The sequence below is a fragment of the Sycon ciliatum genome, chromosome 8, assembly GCF_964019385.1.
Source record: "Sycon ciliatum chromosome 8, ocSycCili1.1, whole genome shotgun sequence".
Taxonomy (NCBI): domain Eukaryota; kingdom Metazoa; phylum Porifera; class Calcarea; order Leucosolenida; family Sycettidae; genus Sycon; species Sycon ciliatum.
Genome location: NC_088650.1, coordinates 17,187,764 through 17,211,148, shown reverse-complemented (window position 1 = coordinate 17,211,148; position 23,385 = coordinate 17,187,764). Strand labels below are relative to the sequence as shown.

General features: G+C 48.9%; 2 protein-coding genes across 2 annotated transcripts; one reads left to right on the top strand and one right to left on the bottom strand.

The window, feature by feature from the left end:
• Positions 1–2,267: 2,267 nt before the first annotated feature.
• LOC135823920 (uncharacterized) lies at positions 2,268–8,159 on the bottom strand. The gene is made up of 2 exons (XM_065336799.1): positions 7,951–8,159; positions 2,268–5,315 (listed from the first exon to the last, which is right to left on the bottom strand). Exon 2 carries the CDS (start codon positions 5,303–5,305, stop codon positions 2,711–2,713), a length of 2,595 nt encoding a protein of 864 aa, XP_065192871.1. The 5' UTR covers positions 5,306–5,315; positions 7,951–8,159; the 3' UTR covers positions 2,268–2,710.
• Positions 8,160–10,436: 2,277 nt separating this feature from the next.
• LOC135823597 (uncharacterized) lies at positions 10,437–22,015 on the top strand. Its single transcript, XM_065336443.1, has 5 exons — positions 10,437–10,840; positions 12,945–14,510; positions 17,552–17,639; positions 17,858–18,006; positions 18,728–22,015. The coding sequence occupies exons 2-5, from the start codon at positions 12,997–12,999 to the stop codon at positions 21,048–21,050; spliced, it is 4,074 nt and encodes a 1,357-aa protein (XP_065192515.1). The 5' UTR covers positions 10,437–10,840; positions 12,945–12,996; the 3' UTR covers positions 21,051–22,015.
• Positions 22,016–23,385: the final 1,370 nt, after the last annotated feature.

Genomic DNA, 23,385 nt, shown 5'->3' with positions numbered 1-23,385 from the left:
AGGCACGGTGACCAGGTGATTGGCGTACGCAGGAGCACGTGACCGCTTGTTCAACCATGTTCGATTCAGTGGAAGTGCGCGAGTTCGATTGGGATTCAAGTAGGAAGGGAGCGTCTCAGCTTCCTCGGACCACGACCATTCGACTCAGCACCCCGAAGACTACAACTGGTGAAATTTTAATTTTTGCCTTAACTTCCCCTTTAACTGTTTTTATAACAAGAATATTGAAAATCCAGAATCGATTTTCTCGTTCCTATCATCAGTGGGAAAAATACGCAATAATATTTTTGTTATAAAATACGTATAGGATATTGACCAAGACGAGGTCTATATGGGAAATATAGGCCGAGTAAAAGACCGAGGTCCGCCGAGGTCTTTTACGAGGCCTATATTTCCCATATAGACCGAAGTCGAGGTCAATATCCTATTTATCACGATTCCTTTGCCATAACCCCTAAATTCGAAACTTTAGGAGCTATTTTAACCTTTTTAGTATAGCATGTGTACTATAGTGTACATAGGATGTTGCCTATTTTGGGTACAAGACTGTAAGAGCAACAAGGTTCAGCATCTGCAGCACAGTGGCTGGGTGGTATAAGGGGTTGCTTGAGATTCATACTGTTGTGGGTTCGAATCCTGCTTTTTCTCTTCCTTTGTCTTCTTTAATTCAAATTTTCTTTTTGAAGTGGAGAGAAAAATTCTAAGTCCCTCCAAAGTCGAAAGATTACAATGCCTAAGTGGTCGATACAAGCGGTCAATACAAGCGGTCGATATTGCGGCGATATGGGTAATATAGGACCAGTCAAGGATCACGAGAATTAGTGGAGGTCGATATAGAAGAGTGATAAACAGTAATACATGTCAAACAAGTAACGTAGTTGCGTGATGTCGGCGGCCTTCATCCTATTCATAGCTATAATAATAATAATAATCTTATTTTAATAAAATTAATAATTATCTGAACTTAGAAGTTGCGACTTCGGCGGTAATAGTCATGAAGTTGATTGTTCCAACTAGGAACACACGCTTCTTGCCGAACTTGACACTTGACTGACTCACGACTGCCATCCGGAGCACACGAGCAGGGCACACGAGCAGGGAGTGGTGCTTTCTTGCAGGTTTGCCGAGCTGAAGGTGCGACGTGCTCCTCGTGTGCTCCGGATGGCAGTGGTGAGTCAGTCAAGTGTCAAGTTCGGCAAGAAGCGTGTTTTCCTAGTTGGAACAATCAACTTCAAAAATAATATCTGAGTTCTTTAAAAATAATAATCTAGAACATTTTTAAAAGAACTTTGAAGCTCTATTGTAGCCTCGTCATCTTTTCACTTCACCTCCAATTTGCAACACACGAACAGTCCTTGGCTACACCGCGCACAGCGTACAGCGTTAGAACAACATTGTTCTAACGTTAAAGAAATCACAGTTCACATCAGACTCGGCTAGAGGCCAAGGTTCTAATGTTAGATTGTATTTAATTTAAACCCTGCCATTTCAGGCCGGGGAGTTGAATCACACTATGTGGCCGTATTACGTACGGGTGTATTATTATTCAAATAGTCAGCGCAATCTTCCGAGGTGACACCTTGTCAAAAGCTATAGGGGTTTCGTATTGCTTCAATAAAATACAGCGCCATCTTCATGTACTGTAGCGCCGAAAGACTAAGTGAAGAGCTAGAAAATTACAATATGCAGCCAGCTGCTATGCAACTTTCTGGCTAATATGCAGTACATTGTACTTGATCAGCATAAGCTTGTCAAGGTGATGGCAGAACAAAAGCTTCAGGGCACAGCTGACTATATCAACTGAGCACATAATTATGTGCAGTTTAGGGAGATGATAAAAGTAAATAACAAGATTATAAGAGAGAGAGAGAGAGAGAGAGAGAGAGAGAGAGAGAGAGAGAGAGAGAGAGAGAGAGAGAGAGAGAGAGAGAGAGAGAGAGAGAGAGAGAGAGAGAGAGAGAGAGAGAGAGAGAGAGAGAGAGAAGAGAGAGAGAGAGAGAGAGAGAGAGAGAGAGAGAGAGAGAGAGAGAGAGAGAGAGAGAGAGAGAGAGAGAGAGAGAGAGAGAGAGAGAGAGAGAGAGAGAGAGAGAGAGAGAGAGAGAGAGAGAGAGAGAGAGAGAGAGAGAGAGAGAGAGAGAGAGAGAGAAGAGAGAGAAAGAAAGAGAGAGAGAAAGAGAGAGAGAGAGAGAGAGAGAGAGAGAGAGAGAGAGAAGGGGGGGGGGAGAAAGAGAGAAAGAGAGAGAGGGGGGGGGGGGGAGAGAAAGACACAGACAGAGAGAGAGGGGGGGGGAGAGAGAGAGAGAGAGAGAGAGAGAGAGAGAGAGAGAGAGAGAGAGAGAGAGAGAGAGAGAAAGAGATGCTGGCAAAGTGGAGCTGACACCAACAATGCTGGCGGGGGTATTCGGCTCAATTCACCATGCCTGTACACTTTGTTATGTGCCGGTGTGGTCCATCGCACAGATTAGGGGCAGCCTTGACTTCATGTTGCGGAGCTGTTCACTGACTGCTCACACTTCATGCCAATCGCACACCTCTGGGTGGCAACACTATACACAGTCAAACACCTCGTACAGGGATTTCTCAAGGCAGCCGATCTTTGAGCTACGCCTGTGACTCACTTGGTGGCCGTTTCCTGTTTCTCTTCTTGTGGCCCTGAGAACCCGGCTCACGATGCTCCATGAGCCGTTCTTCCCCTGATACCTGGGCTAGATCACCTCTGTGTGTTCTCGTCCGGGGTCCAGAATCCACGTCCACGTCCACGTCTTGCACGGTTGCCTCTCCTGATGTTAGTTGTTCCGGACTCCAGACACACCTGCTCGGAACTGGCCATGCTGTTGGTCTCTGGCACATCATCCCTGGCACTGGTGCGACCACGGCAATCTCTCCCCGTGCGGATGCCCCTCCTAGCGCCTCGATTCTGGCCAGGTGCCTGTCGAGGGACTCGTCCCGCGGCGGCTGGCGTGGCTACTTGAGTCCTGCATGATTCACGATATCCGTAATGTCTTTGTGCAGAGTGATTGCCATGAAGAGTGCCCTGTGCTGCCTTGCCCAGCTCATGATGGCGGTGGGCCTGTTCAGGACCGCCTTGAGAAAATGCGTTGCCATCCATGCGCTGGTGATTGGAATCAAACCACACGAGTTTGTGAGGCAACTCTGTTCTTGTGGCAGTGCCACCACCACGACGCCGTTCACGTGTGCGCCTTGGTCTGGCACTACCCCTGCTGCTCGAAGCCTCGGAGTGAGTTGGGCTTTCATCCGGTGTTGTGGATGCTGGCCTAGTTGCTTGCCGTCTTCGTTGCTTCTTTGCGCTGTGTTTGGCTGGGTTCTGAGTGTCGGTAGGAGGCGGCATTGATCTGTCTGGTCTTGCCCGGTCTACTGTTGGCCACAGGGAAGTTGAGTTCGAACTCGTGCTGTCCATTCGGTTGAGTTTAGTTGGCGACACGTCTGTTGGGCTCACACATGGTACCTGCACATGGTCAGGAAGTGATGTGACGAGTGTTTCTTCATTGCTTTCATCCTCTGAAGATAGATATGCTGATTCAGCATCACTCTCTTCATCAACGCTAACGCCATCAGAATCAAAGTCGTCGGACAGATTGTCACTGTCGGAGTCATATTCATCCGTCTCGGTGTTCTCAATGCACAGACCGTCATACCTTTCTGTTAGCTCATCGGGATTCAGATTGCTGTCTAAATGCTCTTCATCATCAGCACTGCTATTATCCTGGCCATCGTCTACGTCAGCACTCGCCTCTTGCAGCACTAATAGAGGTAAGCGTATTGTAACACATTCGGAAGGGCCCCGTGCAATGGGTGGTACAAATGGCTGCACACGGTTCGCGTCTCCAGCAGCACTGTGGTTATCTCCTGTGCACCTTGCAGGGCTGATGCATCCTCCATGTGAAGGAGAGTCGCAGCTTCGGAGACCACCTTCACCACCATCTGGACTTTCTTCACTTGTTGTTTGTCTCTGCAGGTCTGCTAGTGCTGTGCGACTATCGTCATCACCAGTGTTCTGTTCGGTCGCTGTGTCCCGCTCGCAGAGTGCGACGTAATTCACGGTCTTGCCATTCCCCTCTTCTTTCAGGCCTGTTGCAGTCTCCTCCAGTGCATCTCCAGCAGCTGTCGCGCCATCATGGTCACCAAACACTTGTTCTGGCCTACTAGCCAATGCTGGCACTGCGCCCAGCATTGTGCTGCCCTGGTAGCTGAGCTTCGATGGCAGCCAGTTCCAGTGTTGTATGCTGGCAGGAGGCTCTTCCACAGCTGTCTGAGTGAGACGCAAGATGCTCTCGGCCATTTTGACAAGAGATGCCCTATCCGGGTTCTCTATCAAGCTTGTCGCAATAAGCCTAGCTTGCTGGGCCCGATTTAGGTCTGCAGCAGCTTCTCCAGTTCGTTTCTGGAGATCCAGCCTATCCTGTTGGTCCTTGCCCTTCACCTGTTGCAGCAGCAGTGCCTCGTAGTCCTTCAAAGTCTTTCGAAGGCTCGTGAAGTCTTGCTGTATCAGAGAGCAGACGTCATCACAATCGCTCTCCATGCTCTTGCCGGTGCTCTGGAGAAGCAGTAGTGCTTCCTGTAGCGGCTCGATCACAGCTGTGGACAGGCTTTCGACAGCTTCTTTAATTTCTTGTGCGCGTTTCCCAGCGGCATCTTCTAGGCTCGAGTAAGTGCAAGATTTGTGGACAAGGACTGCGCATTTGAAACACATTTGCACGGAGTGGCTCTCACAGAATAGCTCGAGCCGCTCGCCAAAGTGCTTGTCACACATGGCTTCCAGTAAAGCAGGAACAGACAACTTGTCGCTTTGGTCACGTTCCCCTTCAGTACTGACAGCTTGGACAGCGGTAACACTGTGTTGGCGAAAGCGCTTGGACGTTTCATGATAGTGGACACAGTCGTCACAAAGATAGATGCGGCACTCAGAGCAGAATCCAGCAGCCACCTTGTTCCCTGCATCATCGCACTCTTTGCACACTTGCACTGCAGGCTCCCCAACGTCGACTGCCTCCGGTACGCACATCTCAGCATTGTCCAAGGTGTCGATAAGTTGAACGACCAGGCGGTGTTTGGGCAATGAGCTCAGATCCGGCAGACTATGTGTCTCCCTGCAATGCGGACAGTTCAGCACTACGGTGATGGACGTGGTGTTGGAGCGTGTTGCAAGCTTTTCTAAGCAGTGAAAACAGAATGTATGCTGACAAGGCAACATGCGTGGGTCGTTGAAACGATCGAGACAAATAGCACAAGCCAAGTGTTCCTCAACTTCCTTGGCCGCTGATGTTATTGTCTTCGATGTTGACATTGTCGCTGGCCTGCAGGGCAACAACATGGGTGAACGATATACACCATGCATTGCACATAAACAAGCACGCACATACAATAATTAGGTATTTACTGCAGTAACCACGGTGGTAAGACATTTTAACATTGCAAGGGCAGTACACCGATGATCGCACCATTGTCTTGGGAAGTTATTTGGTCCAAGTGGACGCCAGTGACATTATGACATAGTGGCTGCTAATGTCCCTGTCACTGCGGCTTTATGATCTTTTCGTCCCTGTGCTGCTTTCTAGTGTTCCCGGCACCATCAGAGATACGGCTATATCCCTGATGATGCCCTCCTACTGGGCGAAAAGTTGGACAGTTTACTGTACTCGGTGTAGCCAAGGACTGTTTGTGTGTTGCGAGTTGGGTGTACTGAAAATATGTACGACATGTTTCATGTACATGTGTTTGAGCTGAAGAGGCAACTGGTCACTACCGCTAGCGCTCTATCACTTCTACGATCTTACTACGAAAAATGGACAATGGCATCATTGCATCTGATGGCTCTGTCTTGCAAGCTTGGTAGCCACATGTAATTACCGTTGCTAGGGTAATCGTTATGGAAGTATTATAGTCATGCCGGGGATTTGGGTTGAACTTGAAATGTAGGGAATACTGCCTCACTGAGACCTTCTCTTCCCTTCCCAAGGAGGAGACACAGGAGACATGGGAGACAGAAGCAGCGTGGACTGGAGGGATTTTCAGGCAGCTAGGGTAACTTCCATTTCTACTGTTTCCTCCGTTCTTCGACATGAGAACTCTTCGTCAACAAATAGAAAAAAGCATTTCTGGATCCTCTCTTCAAGGCTCTTTATCCATCAGCTGCTGCTAAGCTCCCGGATAAGCCGCGGGGAAGGTAGCGTCGAAGCATGAAAAAGTGCAGCTTCTCTTGGAAGCAGGCTCTTCGGCTATGTCATCATCTGATTAGGAAGCTGGCATTACTTGTCGGTTCAGGCACGTGGTACTGGCTCAGCATCACTCTACCGAACTCTCCCATTCTTCTTACAAATCGAGGATATGCCGGCGCTGCGACCTTTCTTCATCTGAAAAGATACTACACGTGCACTCAATCTAGGCTCTCGGAAACAAGACAAACACACGCGACAATAAGATTGTGTTTGTCACAGCGGCGTCTTCGGGATTACCTCACTGCACTCGACTCCGACACCGATTAGACTACAATCAGGATGTAGCAATATTCTGCGAAACTTGACAAAACAATGTTGCAAGAATGCCTTCTTTACTAAGCCTTATACGGTTCTACCTCGACATCGGATCGATCGCGGACAAGACCACCAGTGCACGAGCACAGAGATGAGCGACGGAAAAGGTTCGTCGCCAGCGCCAGGGTGGTTTTTCGCGCACTTGGCGCAACGTGGGTACACCTCTGTCCATGTCGTGCTTATTGATTTTTCCTTCAACTCTCTGCTGGACTCCGTCTATGCTGTTGATAGCAGAATACCTACATTCCGGCATCCCATTCTCTACCTTGTTCCCCAGCATACTCGTCTTGCCCTTGCTAAGTCCCCCTCCCCCCCCCCCCCCCGTCCATCCCCATTCACCACACTCTTCGATGGGCTCATTGGTTTGGCGAATTCAAACGGAAGTGGACACGCAAATCAATCTCGGGCACCCGTGGACCATGAGCAGCTGGGCTGCGCTGGTGGCTGTGGTCGGCCCAATTTTACTCAGCGACGCATTCAAATACGATGACAACACCTGACCCATGTCAAGCAAAACAGCATGCTGGTTATAGAGGTTATGCAGTTGAGCTGCTCAGTTGGCGAAGTCGCCGGGCGGTGTGGCAAGTGTAGTGGCCGGCGCTATGACATGTACATGTATGTATTTCATTCGTGAAGGCAAAGTTTCACCAGGCAGTAGTAATTTATAGAAAAGAAAAAGGACCAAGGCACTACAAGTTATGCTACAATGTCCACTGACACCACCAGTTACTAAACAATCAGCTCATGCGATAACGTTGCACGACACTGACCGACAGTACTGGCGTTCTACAACTAACTGGCTAACAGCTCTAGCACATCTTGGATTGGACATCATAGCATAACTTGTAGTTCCTTGATCCTCTTTTTTCTATAAATTAATCCTTGGCTCTCCATCCGAGTCCATTCAGGCAGTAGTACCCCGCTTTACTTGGTTTTTACTTTTTAGGTCATCTACAGTGAGTGCAGCACTGCTGCTCAATGAAATCCAATCCCGTAAGTCACCTTCGCACCCTGTTCCAGTGAAAATCCCAGTGGGAGGTCTGAGGCTGTACCGCGCTCAGCACGTACTTGACTCACTCGATCGGATTTCATTGAGCAATGCTGTATGTACTTCCACATGTACTGTAGATCTGCATGTACATTTGAGGTATTGCTATTACACTTTTACAGTGAAACCTCGAGAAGAACACTGATAAGACAAACTTCCACAAGAACTATTGTTCGTAATTCTATTGGATAAATCACTGTGTATTCATTGTGCAGACAATAAGCCGGATTAGAAGAACAGTCTGAACTCCCGTTATTGTGAAATACCATTGCCATTGGTTCATTGCCGTTCGTCCTAAGGATGTTTGACTGTAAGTACTAACAGTATGTACTGTAGAACCTAGAATCTTACCGCTGCTGTCGCTTATTCGCGGACTCCTCCTCCTCAGTGACGAGCCAACGACGTGCTTTTAAGGACGAGCGTTTCACTCCGCTCCACAGCAGCAGGGCGAGAAAAGGTCGCGACGAACGCAATGAAGAACCAGAGTAGTAAGTAGCCTGCCTGCAATATTATTATTTAATTTTACCGTCTTGAAATCCTTTCACGTGATTCCGGAGAGCAGTTCAAGCTTCAGGCCACTGCGCCGCAGTTGCGGCGTTCACTAACACACACACACACACACGTACACAATCACTGACAAGCGTCTTTACTTATCGAGGGATTTCATCAAAAGACAAAACACGAACGAAAAACTTTCCATGCATGCGAAAGTCGCTCGTACATCGTACTTCGGGTAAAGGTATTTTAGGGTCCCAAATTATTTTTTTAGTGGGCCAGCATGCTCTACAGTCAGAGCCCCAGGCATGCACATTACACACACGAGACATGCATAGTACAAACAGGGCATGCGCAGTGCAAACAAGGCATGCACCAGACAGTCGAGGTCAACAAGGTCATAATAATTGGGAGCATGCAGAGCTCAACCACAACTCGTTTTCCATGATTGGCATGAAGACATCGGGTGGCACTAGCCAACAGCTTACATGTTCATACTGCTGGTGAATGGTGACCAAGAGGCTCGAGTGCATTGACCTTGTTGACCTCGAGTGCATTGCGCATGCCCTGTTTGTACTATGCCAAAAATTAAAATTTCACCAGTTGTAGTCTTCGGGGTGCTGAGTCGAATGGTCTTGGTCCGAGAAAGCGGAGACGCTCCCTTCCTACTTGAATCCCAATTGAACTCGCGCACTTCCACCGAAACTGGGTGACTGCGGCCCCTACTACATTGTAGATGGGGATTTGTATGCAAAATGTCACTAAAAGCGCCATTTCGTTCTTATAAAAGCACGGATGACCGCGATTGGCCCATATGTTGTACTCTTTTGGACGCTGAGTCGACTGGTTTTGGTCCGAAAAGGCTGCGATGCAGCGTTCCTCCTTTATTCCCAATCGAACATGGTTGAACAAGCGGTCACGTGCTCCTGCGTGCCCAAATCACCTGGTCACCACGCCAGTAGGCGACAACTTTCACACCAAGGTTCAACTTGAGTGACAGGACTGCACCCAAAAAAGGTCAAGCAGGCTAGTAAGCTGTACCCTGCAGGCACGGTGACCAGGTGACTGGCGTACGCAGGAGCACGTGACCGCTTGTTCAACCATGTTCGATTGGGAATAAAGGAGGAACGCTGCATCGCAGCCTTTTCGGACCATAACCAATCGACTCAGCGTCCAAAAGACTACAACATATGGGCCAATCGCGGTCATCCGTGCTTTTATAAGAACGAAATGGCGCTTTTAGTGACATTTTGCATACAAATCTCCATCTAGTAGGGCGCAGTCACCCAGTTTCGGTGGAAGTGCGCGAGTTCGATTGGGATTCAAGTAGGAAGGGAGCGTCTCAGCTTCCTCGGACCACGACCATTCGACTCAGCACCCCGAAGACTACAACTGGTGAAATTTTGATTTTTGCCTTAACTTCCCCTTTGATATGTGCATGCCTAGGACTCTGTAGAGCATGCTGACCCATTAAAATAATTTGGGACCCTAAACTATACTTTTACCGTACTTCGTAGGTCTACTCGTAGATCCACCTCGACTCGAGCTCTGCACTTCCAGTCGCAACTAACCACACTTCCACAAGACAAGAGATCAAGATCAGTACTGACAGTAGATCTGGTAGATGTGTCGTCTCGATCACGCATGCCTGATCACCTGATCACTGACCTGAGTGAAAGAAGAAAAAGATGGAGAGCTTTGTGCATGTGATCATGGTAATACTAATAGTTACTAGTGCCAGTACGTGCAGTAGGAATAATCAGTGTTCAGCTGGAGTAGGTCTACGAATCATTCATGCCATATCAAAGCAGGATCAGCTTCGATCGAGGTGTAGACCATGTACCATGGCATGGTAGACGTAGACCATGTAGACCATGGTAGACGTCTAGACCTAACTCCTGAGTCGAGTCCTCAGTCCTTACCACAGGCACAGATCTAGTATGAGTATGAGTCTGTAGAGTGTATCTACATTGTAGTACATGTACAACCATACATCGTCATGTACATGTTGCCATGCCACAAGGGAGAGGATAGGGGGACTCCCCTAGCTCGGGCCATGTTCCGACATAAAGTTTGATAAACTCCCTCTCGCGGTCTGTAGATTACTGACATAACAGATATAGATCGGCTGTGTGGTCGCGTACATGTACAAAGCTCTGTCCCATTCCCGATAGCTCTACATCATCAGTACAATGATGTAGAATAATCTGTAGATCTACCATGCGCGCATGATCTACACACAGGCAAGGAAGTGCACGGCGGCAGAGATCCTGCACCTAGTACTAGTAGTAGATCTACCTGGGATCGGACACCGCACCCCTTCCTTTGCCGTTCGTTTCGATGGCACAGACCACTCAAACCTGAAGAAAAAACTTGCCCGGATCACTGCCTCTAGCTCTGCGAGCTAGCAGAAAAGCAGAAAGCAAAATAATAATTCTATCTTTATCTGTTCTGAGTGTGGTGGTGACCCGCTGGTGACGGTGTTGCCGATCCAAGCCCGCAAGCGGCGTGTCTCTCTAGTCCAGTGCAGATGCAGGACTCGTAGCTTGATACGAGACCAATAATATTGAACGAATAATTATTAGTCTACACCGGCTCCAGACCAGGTACATGACGATGTCCTGTAGTTCACTCAGTGCGCTCGTCGCAGTTCTCATTGACAGTGACAGTTGAAGGAGGAGGACGGGGGAGCTGGTAGATCTACACGGTTGCAGATGCGCGGAGATTCGCAGCGTTCCCTTTCCTAGTAAGTCAGAAAGGTAATAATAATAATTCGCGCCGGGATCCGCGTTAGCATCACTTGATTAACTTGAATGCTCAGAAACACACAAGCTATAATTATCCTTCGCTTCCGCAGGCCACCACTAGCACTAATGTCTATGCCTTTACACCTTAGTGGCGAATGCAGAAAGGTATTACAAGTCAATAACTTACTTCTGCCATTGCAGCCCCACTGCACTGCAGCATGCACGCAGATCACACTTTGTGAATCATTCACGGCTAGTCTTGGTCATGCTGTGTGATGAGTGTTTCACACGAAACTCTGAGTGACGGCGGAAAAGAACTTGGTTGAGACATTGCTGTGTGATCATTGCAGATCACACTTGAGTTAGCTGGCAAGGGCTAGCGGCTGTCTTACCTTCACTCTTCTCTGTAGATATTTCCGTTGCCAATCAGCAAACTAGTTTTTGCTGTCTAATGTAATGTCTGTAATGATCGTCCAGTTTACCTTTGGCGTGAAACTGAGAGTAATGGATTATGTGTGGGTTTCACACATATGGGTAAAACCACAATTTTGGAAAAGCCTGCCTGCCCTCAACTATAAACGCCGCTGTCCTTTCCTTCTTCATCACCAGTCACAATTTTATCCCAACTTTCTGCAGTCTGATTTTACTTGTCAATCAGCCAAACCCGTTGCACTTGGTGTGGTGTATACTGTACATGTATGCCTACGGCTCATTGGTGATCCCGATGCCGCCGACAAGCAACTTGTAACAGAGAGCACGTTTGAAGGTCCCTTGAGCGGTTGTCTTAGACAGGTTTTACTGTGGTACAAAATGTACCGCAAAAATGCGGCAGTACAGCTCGCCGCCACAAAAAAATACAATAATAGAAACAATAAAGCCACTGAGATAAGGGAAACTGACCAGGCGTGTAAACGGCAATTGGCGGTTGCCCAGCGGTCTGACCTCTCTGTTCCGCAAGCGCAGGTTAACACACGAGCATAGCCCCCCTCTCCCCCCCCCCCTACAAGAACTACAGTACAGTGGAACCAGTCTAAGACGACCGCTAATGAGACCTTCAAAACGTGGTCTCTGTTACCAGGTGGTCTCCTTATCCAGGGTCATTTTACTGGTAATAGCACCCCTTGGTCCTGGTTTCAGTGGTCTTCTAGGACAGGTGGTCACCTTGACAGGTTTTGCTGTAGTGGAAACTGAAATCCGACCCCTGATTTCCATGCTCAAGTGGAGCACTGATTCCAGCAGTCTCTATTTCATAGTGTAACTAGGTCTTGCAATGTGCGCGCACCGCTCCAGCGGTTGGAGTCCAGTGGCCAGCACTATGATACTGTAACTCACTGGTTTGATGTTGTCCAAAATGTTCGTACTAGAAGAAAGATGCAGTGCATGACTGTACTATTGTAACGTTAGCGTAACGTTACCCGAGAGTGAGTATCTCGGATTTGCCGACCGTCCGTAGGTCTAGCAGGGTGCATGCCGCGGAGTGTCAATGCACATGGAAAGCACATCATTGTGCTGGCCAAAGGCAGATCCTTCAATAGTGATTGGCTGAATCAAAAGCAGACGTCACGTCGCAAAGGCGTGTGTGCAGCAAATGGCGTAGGGTGGAGTGCTAGTTCTGCTGCAACTCTGGCTGAATTGTCATGTCCCCGGGGCTGGTACGCAAAGACCCAGTCGGCCTACGACCTTGGGACTGATCACGTGTGCCCTGGATGCCTAGTGGAGTGGTGTGCAGTAAGGGAAAGACCCAAAGACCCAGTCGGCCTACAACCTTGGGACTGATCACGTGTGCCCTGGATGCCTAGTGGAGTGGTGTGCAGTAAGGGAAAGACCCAAAGACCCAGTCGGCCTACGACCTTGGGACTGATCACGTGTGCCCTGGATGCCTAGTGGAGTGGTGTGCAGTAAGGGAAAGACCCAAAGACCCAGTCGGCCTACGACCTTGGGACTGATCACGTGTGCCCTGGATGCCTAGTGGAGTGGTGTGCAGTAAGGGAGTAGTTCTACTCGTCGTTTCTTTCTATTCCTGCTGATAGTGGCCCAGGTCACAGTGGTGAGACAATGCCTGAGATGGGTGAATTCTGTGATTCTTTTCGTATGCCCATGCAGAGAGAGGAAATCCTGTATTGATTCCGGCATTCGAGCTGACAGACCTTGAGCCATGGCTGCCAAGTGCACCGCAGATGAAGTCGAAGAGCACTTGCAGTGCGCGATCTGTTTGGACACGCTGAGTGACCCGCGCATGTTAGCGTGCCAGCATACCTTCTGCTTTGCCTGCTTGGAGAAGCTTCCGAAGGCAAGGGGAGGTGGTGAGGATGCCGGGTTCAAGCTGTCCTGCCCAAGTTGCCGCGAGTCTCACGCCTTTCAGGACGTGAAGGCGCTGGCCAAAAATCGTCTCGTCGTTCAACTGCTGGAAACATTGCAGTCACAGTCAGTGCAGAGCATCCCTGTGCATATGTGCGAGGAGTGTGACGAGGACAAGCGAGCTGATGGCTTCTGCCAGGAATGCCAGATGTACCTGTGTACCTTTTGCATCAGCTACCATCAGAAATCGAAACGATTCAAGCAGCACGCTATTCTGGCATTGGCTGCCCTAGGAAGTATGCAGAACAAGTCCGACTGGTCCTCCCTGCTCAAACGCGAGCCCGTGTGTGAGCGACATCACGGGGAAAAGATGGAGGTGTTCTGCAAGCAGTGCCGGAGAGCAGCGTGCATCAAGTGCACTGTCATAGAACACAGGCGGTGCGAATGCATCAGCCTGGAAGAGGCGTGTGCCAAGGCGACAGAAGGCATTGAGAAAAATATCCAAGCTTTGTCGGCCGCGGCCATCCGGCCATTGAAGGATGCTATTGACAAAAACCTGGCTGAGGAAGAGCAGTCCACCATTGATGCGCAGCGCGCCGAGACAATGCTTAAGGAGGACTTTAAACAGCTGCGACTCTTCTTGAATCGCTACGAGGATAATCTGCTCGGGCAAGTTGCCGGAAAGCGCCAACATGACAAGGAAGCACTGCAGAAGAACGTGGCTCGACTGCGGGCTGATCTACACCGGGCTCAGCAGGTTGAAAGCGGTGCCATGGATCTGATAGAGAATTTCTGTCGCACAACTATACTTGACCGTACTGCTGCCACCATCCAAGACCTACAGGAAACGTCTGTTGGCACGAAGGTCTCAGTGGCTCTAGGTGATTGGACTGCTCAGCATCTCCGTTATGAACGGAGCTCTGTTCCGGGGGATTTACCCTGCTGTCAGGTGTATTCAAGGCCAGATCTGCAGTATGCAGAAGTCACCAGAAAGAGAGATGCTCCAGCTGAAGCAATCAAGCAGCACCCTCTCCTGCTACCCGTGCTGACCGAGCACAGGAAGCCCACCAGGACTGGTCGTGTCGATGTGCCGCCTGATCACGAGTATACCTTGTCGGATGAAGATTTCCACTCAGCTCAGCAGAAAGGTTTCAGTGCAGAGCACGAGGCAGTAGAGGCGGATTGTGGCGATACCCCTGGAGCTAGGGACATTTTTGCTGATCCTGCTGAGAGCGACATTGGCGCGGGTGCATTTCACGATGGGGCATATCTTGCCGGGGCACAGGAACATGCATCTGACGGCACTGATTTCTCCGTGCTCGACGTACCCAAGCAGAAAAGGAAGAAGAAAAAGAAGTCGAAGAAGACGCCGTAGGCGGACACACTCCGAAGGCGTTCACCCGTTGCACTACAGATTGTGTTATTGAGCCGAGCACAGTCTATTGTACAACCTTCAGAGTGGGTTGCTGTGTTTAGCTTTTAACTACGTACTAGTTTTCGATCAAGTAGTATGAGTATTTCAGGTTACTTGTTTTCAATCACTGCATCGTCACTGTGTGGATAACCGGTGTCGCATGTGGTGATACATATGGCTACAGGTACACAAGAACATTGTCAAGTTTGGGTTGCAGATAGGACCAAGATCGCCAGATTTATTATGGTGTATTTCTGGCAGGGCATAATACTAGTTGTTCAAGTCCTCCACTGATCAGACAATATTGATTGTTATAAATATACACATGTAGGACACGCAACTCTGAGAGAACACAGAGAACATCTTCGTGTCTGTTGTTTTTGTACTGTACCTATTGACCTGTACTGTGCTTGCTAGGATATTCTAAGCTAGGACAACTTTGTGTTGCTCCCTACATGGGAGCTCGCGGTTTTCCTGCCGACTTGAATTCTCACTTGACTGACTCACGACTGACATCCAGATCACACGATTCAAGTCGGCAGGAAAACCGCAAGCTCCCATGTAGGGAGCAACACACTTTTCCTCTGCTATCGCCGAAGTCGCACCAACCTCTTCTTCACATAGGATAACTTTGCTAGGATATAGTCGTGATTATAATGGCGTTACCAAGTCCAAGGCAGGGCCGCCGGAACCGGTCCAGTTGGTCCGGTTGTGTGGTCCGGTTGTTACCGGACCAACTCTGGCTTAGGTCACCCCTGGGCCCTGTCGGGGCCTGAGATTTGTCTAAAACCGAGGAGAACAAATTCAGGGTACATGTACATGACTGTATTATCGATCATGCATACAATAGTCATTATGCACATGCACCCATAGTAGGCCATACATTGTACATTGATGTTCATGCAAAATTATTCCCTATACTAGAATGTAGCGGGCTCTGAATGCATGAAAACTTGTGAAAGGGTCAAATAATTCTGCTATTGCTGACCAAATTCTTCAAAAAAAAGCCCGGGGGACATCCCCCGGACCCCTCAAACCGGACCAACTTACTTCGCCCGCCTTCCGGCGGGCCTGCAAGGACGTACTGTCATACATGTAGAACCACGACTCCCTGTGTAGAACCTTTCGTTGCACTAGTAATGCGAGAAGTATTTGTTACACTTCTTCAGTGCAGCCTGCGGGCATGTTACATGACTGTAGTTTCGGAAACTTACTTTGCCGGGAAAGTACCTGCACAGGCTGTACTGACGGAACTAACTACTTCTTCAGCTTTCGCACAAGATGGCTTGGATCATATACGCACTGACGCCAGTGACGGGCTCAGTGTTTACCACACAATATCCATGCATGCAGATGATCAGTATGTAGATCTACTGTCTGACACTCAGTAGATCTACTCGGAATGCCGCGGCTATGAAAATGCGTATTGAAGAAATCGTCATTTTTACATTTATTCTAATCTGCCTACTAGTAGTAGTACTAGTAGTAGTAGTACTAGTAGTAGCACCACGGTCTACCAGATCTACAAGCAGTAGATCTATGCAGTACGCTATGTATGGGCTATGCTCGAGCGCTCGGTTGCCGGGTTGGGTTGGCTGCAGTTAGATTTGTGCCCCGCGGCCCCGGCTTGGTACAACACGATCTGTGGCCTCGCAATTACCACGATTACTGCATTAGTCTTCTAGTGTCTACCCCGCAACAGCAACTCCAGAGCAGACCACCCTGCACAAGACAGTCGTCGAGATCGACGCGTGGGCGCCTTCTCAAGTCAACCCGATCCGCGGTCTCAATGAAAAGACTGCGTGCGTCCGGGACTGAAACGTCCTGAAATTGTTTGTAAAAATCCACTGCGACGACGAGGATCTGATTTGCTGCTGTATAGTTGGCCTAACGCCGACTGCTACTTGTTAGTTGCCCATACTGCACAGGCGAGCGCTCATTCACAGTTCGCAGTACAGCTGCTGTTGGTGGTCAGTACAACTGGAGTCATCGCGGCTGGTTGGGGACGGGTAAGGACTAAAGAATGAATACTGATTTCGTAGATCTACATGCACACACACACGCACGCGCACACACACACATACATACATACACACACACACACACACACACACACACACACCATGTACCGTATACGCCCGTGGCAAGAGAAGCACGCAAATCTGCAAATGCACTGGATGTGCACCCCCCCCCACACACACACACCTTTGACGCCCATAGCCAGAGACGATGAAAGCGGTGGTACAGCAGAAGTCATAGCAACTCGTTCTGAGATTACACCATTCAACAGCTTGCAAGGCTGAAGAATTGACCGCCACTATTCAGCCTGTTCTATACCACACAGCTATGAAGTGGCTTTTCTGGCCAGTGAATCTCTGCTTTTCGGTCTTCTTTCGTTTTTCCCCACACACACATCACACCACATGCTCCGGCATGCACTGGCTGTTGGTAACCACACAGGAGAATGAAAGAAAAATCAGGAGGAGAAAGAGAAGAAAGACACACACACACACACACACACACACACATACACACACACACACACACACACACACACACACACACATACACACACAAACACACACACACACATACACACACATACACACACATTTGTACTTGTACTTGCTGACTGCCAAAACTGGTCACGTGGGTCTACCCGGGAGAGGGAAGAGAGACTCCAAAGGAATCTTGGAAAGATGACTCATTTGGCTATTGAACCGCCCAAAGGCCAACACCCCCTGAAATCCCCAAACTGTGGGTGGACTTCGAAAATTGTCCCACTTATGCCAAGTTATGGACTCACCACACCACAGTAAGTGGGTAAGACGAGGTGCAAAAAGAGGATTGAAGGCATCAGGGTATCCGCCCCAGGATCAAACGGCATTTACCCAGTGAACGTAATACTTGAAGGCGCAGGCAACATCAGTGTACGTGTTCAATGGGTATGGCGCCCAACGCAGGCCACGTGGTGTGGCTGTGTGCGACGGGCTGGCAGGACAGTGATTGCCTCAGGGGCCTCTGGGTCTGCCCCTTTGGCCAGTTCGCTTCTTTGTTTCGTTCCCCGTCTCGTCACCATGGGACAAGTACGGTCAGGCGCAGTATCTTTGTTTTGTGGCACATGCAATAACTTACTTTTCTGTTGTTAGACTGACTGCTGTTTCTTGCGCCCCTTTTTCACACGTGCTACATGTTCCTGTCCCAGCCATGAGCGCGTGCCGTTATCACCTGACCTTGTTATCACTTTTGTCACTTAGGGTATGCCACGTTTCTATGCAGAATGAGCGCAATTACGCCAATTTAGCCCTATAAAGATCAGTCTATTCTTATTATTCTTTCATTCAACATCATATGCTCCACTGATGAGCTCAGGAGGAGCGAAACAGCTGTCTGGAGGGTCATTGTCAATATCAATCTATATACCGGAATTGTCCTCGCTGTGGTGATGGTGATGTGAGTGCAGAGTTTGGACCGGCCAAGAGCGCAATGTGGTGGTGTGGTGTATTGGGTCAAGTCACTTGTAAATCTACAGGATACTCAGACTGTTTTCCGGAAGCCACACGTCAGGCTGCAAATTCTTTTGACGATCCAGTTTGTCTTTCACTCAGCACTGAACATACATAGCTTTGTGCTCGTGCAATGATGAATTGAGAAGTACATGAAAAGCAGTCGAATGCATTGAAGTGACATGCATTTATACTTCGTATACATGTACCTGGAGTATTTGCAACACCGGTCGAGTCACATTCAGCATTCTGAATAATTATATTAAAAAGGTGAATGGGGGCATTTTGAGGTTTTTCCAAACATGTCTGAAAGTGCAGCTAACACTAAGGAAATGCAGTATGTCCTACTGTAAAAGAAGAAATTTTCGGTGGTGTTTTATTTTCGGTAACTTCAGTACCGACAACTTTTACCGAAAATAAAAGGCACCGAAAATTCCGATACTACCGGTACTGTATACATTTAGTACTAGTACACTTACCTGGAAAACGGGTTTTACCAAAAATGTCCCTCCACCGAACCGCCGGTTTTGGAGAATACCAAAAATATTACACCACCGAAAATAGAAACAGACCAGAGAACGTAGCAGACTGCTCAAGTTCTGTAGCACCAAGTGCTCTAATACCCTGGATACTTTACGTGTTGTCATTTTGTGCTCCTGATCTAACAGATTACGCAAAGCAATGACGAGCAAGAACACTGCAGAGGAAATCGAGGAGCTCCTGCAATGCGCCATTTGCCTGGACACTCTGTGTGACCCACGCATGTTGGGCTGCCAGCACACATTCTGCCTCAAGTGCTTGGGCATGCTCCCGTCGCATCGTGAAGCAGACGACTCCACTGTGATATCGTGTCCCAGCTGTCGTGAAGAACACACTGTAGCAGCAGTGAACTCACTTGCAAAGAATCACCTTGTCCTGCAGCTCCTGGACACCCTGGCGTCCTCCACGGCAAAGTCACCCAGGGTACGCAGCTGTGAGGAATGTGTGGACAACGAGGACCGGCCAGCGCAGGGTTTCTGCGAGGAGTGTCGTCTGTGCATGTGCAAGCAGTGCGTGGAACACCACAAGACATCGCGACGATTTGCCCAGCACAGCATTATTGCCATCGACACAGCGCAGCCGGACGGTGAGCCGGAAGGCGGCACCACGGAGAAAAGCCTTCAGAAGAGAGAGCCGATATGCGAGCGACCATCTCACTATGGCGAACGAATGGAGGTGTTCTGCAAGACCCATCAGAAGGCATGTTGCTTGAAATGTGCAGTGCTAGATCATAATAAATGCGACTACACCAGACTTGAGGAGGCATGCGATAAGCAATCTGCTGAAATCCAGCGCAAAGTAGAGGCACTCAGCAGTGGTGCCATTGATCCACTCACCGAGGCATTGGCTGAGAATGAGGAGCACCAGCAGGAGTGCGAGGAGCGGATCAACACTCTGACTGCATGCATCAAAACGGATTTCGACCAGTTGCACAAGCTGCTGGACGAGGAACAGGAGCGTCTTCTGCAAGAGGTACAGCGCAAGCAGGCTAGTGACGCAGAGGTACTGCAGCGCAATGCTGGCACGATGAAAGCGGACCTGCAGCGTGCACAGCAAGGCCGAAAAGCGGCAGAGGACCTGCTGACGAATTACAGCCAGACCCACGTGTTGTCGCAGGCGGCTGACACCATAGCTGAGCTAAGCTCTGCTGAGGAGAACGGAGCGTCTCGCGTATGTCTGGGTATTTGTGTTCTGCGTGTATTTGAATATACCGCCAGTAACTGGGAACCTTCTCCATCTGGCGCCATGGTTACATCTGCTGGAGAGCACGGACAGTCAAGGGGGAAGGTGCCATCAACACTGAAACTTCCTTTCCTTGAGTTGACCGATACTCGGGTTGATCAAGCTCCTGTTGCTGTTGCAGATGCTGAGGAGATGCTGGACAGCCATGATGAACTTCAACAGGAAGAGATTCGAAATCTTCCGGCGCTGTCCCTGTCCGAGGAGGAGTTTCTGGACCGTGAACTGCCTGCCGATGAAACTCTGCCACCCACATCATCGATTAGCTCCAAGTCGTCCTTGAATGTATCACCTGCGGCCAGAGACTCTGAAGGAAGAGTTCTGGGTATGCCCGTGTACCAGGTATACCAGCCAGCGCCTGTTGGCCTTTGCAGTTCAGCTGAAGAAAGGGTGGACATCGATGGTGACTGTGACGTTTTGGAAAAGACTTTGGTTCAAGCAGATTGTCACCCAAGCAGCGCATTTGGCATAGATGAAGAACCTGATTCGATATCGCTACTACGATCCACTTCACTCATGTGCAGAGATTCAAGGTCATTTAAGCCACGAATCGACGCCACACCATTTCAACCAAGACAGCAACAGACTGGTCTGGCTGACGTCACAGCCACACATGCACAGACTGCCAGTGCACCACAATACACCAGTCGCATGCACAATCCTGTGGACTCAACCGGCATGACACTTCAGTATGGTCGCAGAGTATCACTGGGGTCACTGTTTCGCGATGAAGAAGTGCCAGAGCTCGCTCGTGGTCCTAACCTTCAATCCCAACAAAGACATGGACATAAAGAAGATTCACCGGAAGAAGAATTCACGGTTCAAATGGAACCCCAAGTTGAGACCAACCCTTCAAAGCAAGCCAGGCACTATCCAAGTCTCAGAGAATTTTCGGGGTCACTATTTCGCGATGCAGAAACGCCAGATCACCCTCGTGGTTCTACACTCCAACCTCAACAAAGACATGAAGTAGATTCACCGGAAGAAGAATTCTGCAATGCGGTGCCAGTTGAACCCCGAGCGGAGACCAATTCTTCAAAGCAAGCCAGGCGCTATCCAAGTAGTCGTATTGCCGACGTCTCAGAATGGCCACCCGGCATGCAATCTACTGAACCTCAGCTCCGTGCAAGTACTCCGAGGAGGAGGGGCCGAGGAGGAGGGGCCAGAAGAAGAAAAGGCCGGTTGTATGAAGTAGATTCACCGGAAGAATAATTCGCAGACTTGGAGCTAGCGCAAACGCTAGCGCAAACGCTAGCGCAAACGCTAGCGCAACCCGAGTGCTGACCAACCCTTCCAAACTAGCCAGGCACTACCCAAGTCGTGGTCTCAATGCTAAGGTCTGAACAGGGTCGCCCGTGCAATCCATAGAGCCTCAGTACCGTGCAAATACTCGTAGAGGAAGATGGGTCTGAGGGCTAAAGGACCATTTCAGCAGCTTTCACTTTTGCAAGTTCAAAGACGAATACTAGATATGAAGGTTTGACCCAAACTGCTACCCACCTGCTTTTTAAGTCGTCTTTGTCCAAAGTGGGACAGCTGGACAGCTGGGCACTGGCAAGTGTAATCTGTAGCCACACTACTGTTATTATACTGCCATGATGCAGTGCAGAGTTTTCTTTTATTGTCCGCAAACTCCAACGCAGCCACTTACACACTTATTGTTATTATTACTATCAAGAGTGTGCAACTCCAGCTATGGGGTCTGCGACGGCAGAACTTCACATCACGTGATGAACCCGTGCACTCTAGTGCATGATAGATACTGGGTTGTACGCAGCCCAGCTTTGGGTACAACTCTCTTGTGGTCACTTTGCACTGTTTGCCAGCATAACCTTTTGAACCATGTCACGTGATGTGAAGTTCTGCCGTCGCAGCACAGCATAGAGGTTGTGCAGGCAGTTGCACACTCTTGGTTATGTACTCTTGTTAATATTATGAAATGCCCCAAACTGGCAATATGCCTATCGAGGGGTTCATTTGATTGAAAGAACATTATTACATGTACTACTAGTATGGACAAAGACAAGTAGGGATTGATGAGGAGAGGAACGAGGAAAATCAGCTGCAAGGAGGCGGAATTCCGTTTATTATGAAACTTCACTCCTCAACTCCAAAATTAACTCCGAATTGTTGGGCCTGGCCCATCATCAGAGTAATAAAATTATTGACAAAATATTCATTTAATAGGTACTTATTGACTTACATGTAGGAAGACAACATTTTTTCTGAGTGACACTCAGAAAGTTGACAGTCATACTGATGTCGTGATGCCGTGATGCAGTGTACTCGTAGCTTGTGCATGTACAGTCCAGTCATGGGCAGAGAAATCCGACCTGAAGAATACAATAGCACGGGGGGGGGGGGGGGCGCAGCCTTAGCACCACTCATACCGCTTTGCTCACTCGAGCGCGTTGCTACTTTTTTTTTTTTTTTTTTTTTTTCTAGAGGTCGGATTTCTCTGTCCAGAACTGTACAATGTAGCTGCTCAAATGTCTGTGATGCGTTGCAATTGATTATTCTCTCTCCCGTCGTACCGGCTACAGTGCATTATTAGTACGCTTCTCTTCTCGCTCCACATATACTGGCATACACAGAGACATAGACAGCAATAGCGACAACACACAAAGTGAAGGGTAGTTGGCCGCAGCCAGATGTGAACCGGATAACTAGTGAGGTATGGAAGAAAGGACTGAGAACAGAGTGTCTCAAATAGAATAGGCGTGCCAGTGGATAGCATAAATAGGCCATGATGCAGAACCACTTGGGACCGTCAGATTAATTTTCCTGGACCGAGCCAGCCGGGAAAAACCCTCGCGCCGACGGACCCATTTGTGAGGGAAAAAACCGGGTGTATATCCACAATGGTGATTAGGCATCATGTAGGCATGGCAAGCACATCACGGCAAACAGTGATAAAAAGAAATGATAATATGCACAGAAATGAAGGGTGGGAGGGCAGGGCACGGCTGTTAGCTGCACTTGGATCGCGGCAACTTAGTTTTCTGCACGTGAACCATGAAAAATCAATGCATGCTCATGCATGTTCATGCATAACCAGTCAGCTGGCCTGCTCGCCCACGCATTTGACAGGTAACAATTCCATCAAATTTGAGATATCGCTTCGTTCTAAGTCTCAAAACAGTTCTAAAGTCACCAAACCACGCTGGTAATCGATGGCTATTCAATGTTAACATCTTCAGGAAGACTTCAGCCGTTTCCCGAGAGTTTGGGCATCGTTGCCGTTGTTTTTCACGGTGTTCTTCTTCCTCCTGTCTGGAGCTGCAATTGCATCCTGGAATTATTTGAAAGGTATTCCGTGCGGGCTATGGGGGGTTCCAACAGGCATAAACTGACATCGCTATAGGATAACTGGTAACTTTCACCCTTCAAGGAGGTAGAGCAATGAGAATTTTTTTGTGGCGGTCGTCCAATTTTTGTGGCGGTCGTGGCTGTATTTGTGCACTTCCAAGGCTTTCATTCTGCTTGATACTACTCTCTACTGTATGGGAATCGTTGTTTAGGCACATGTAGCTGTCTTATTTGGTAG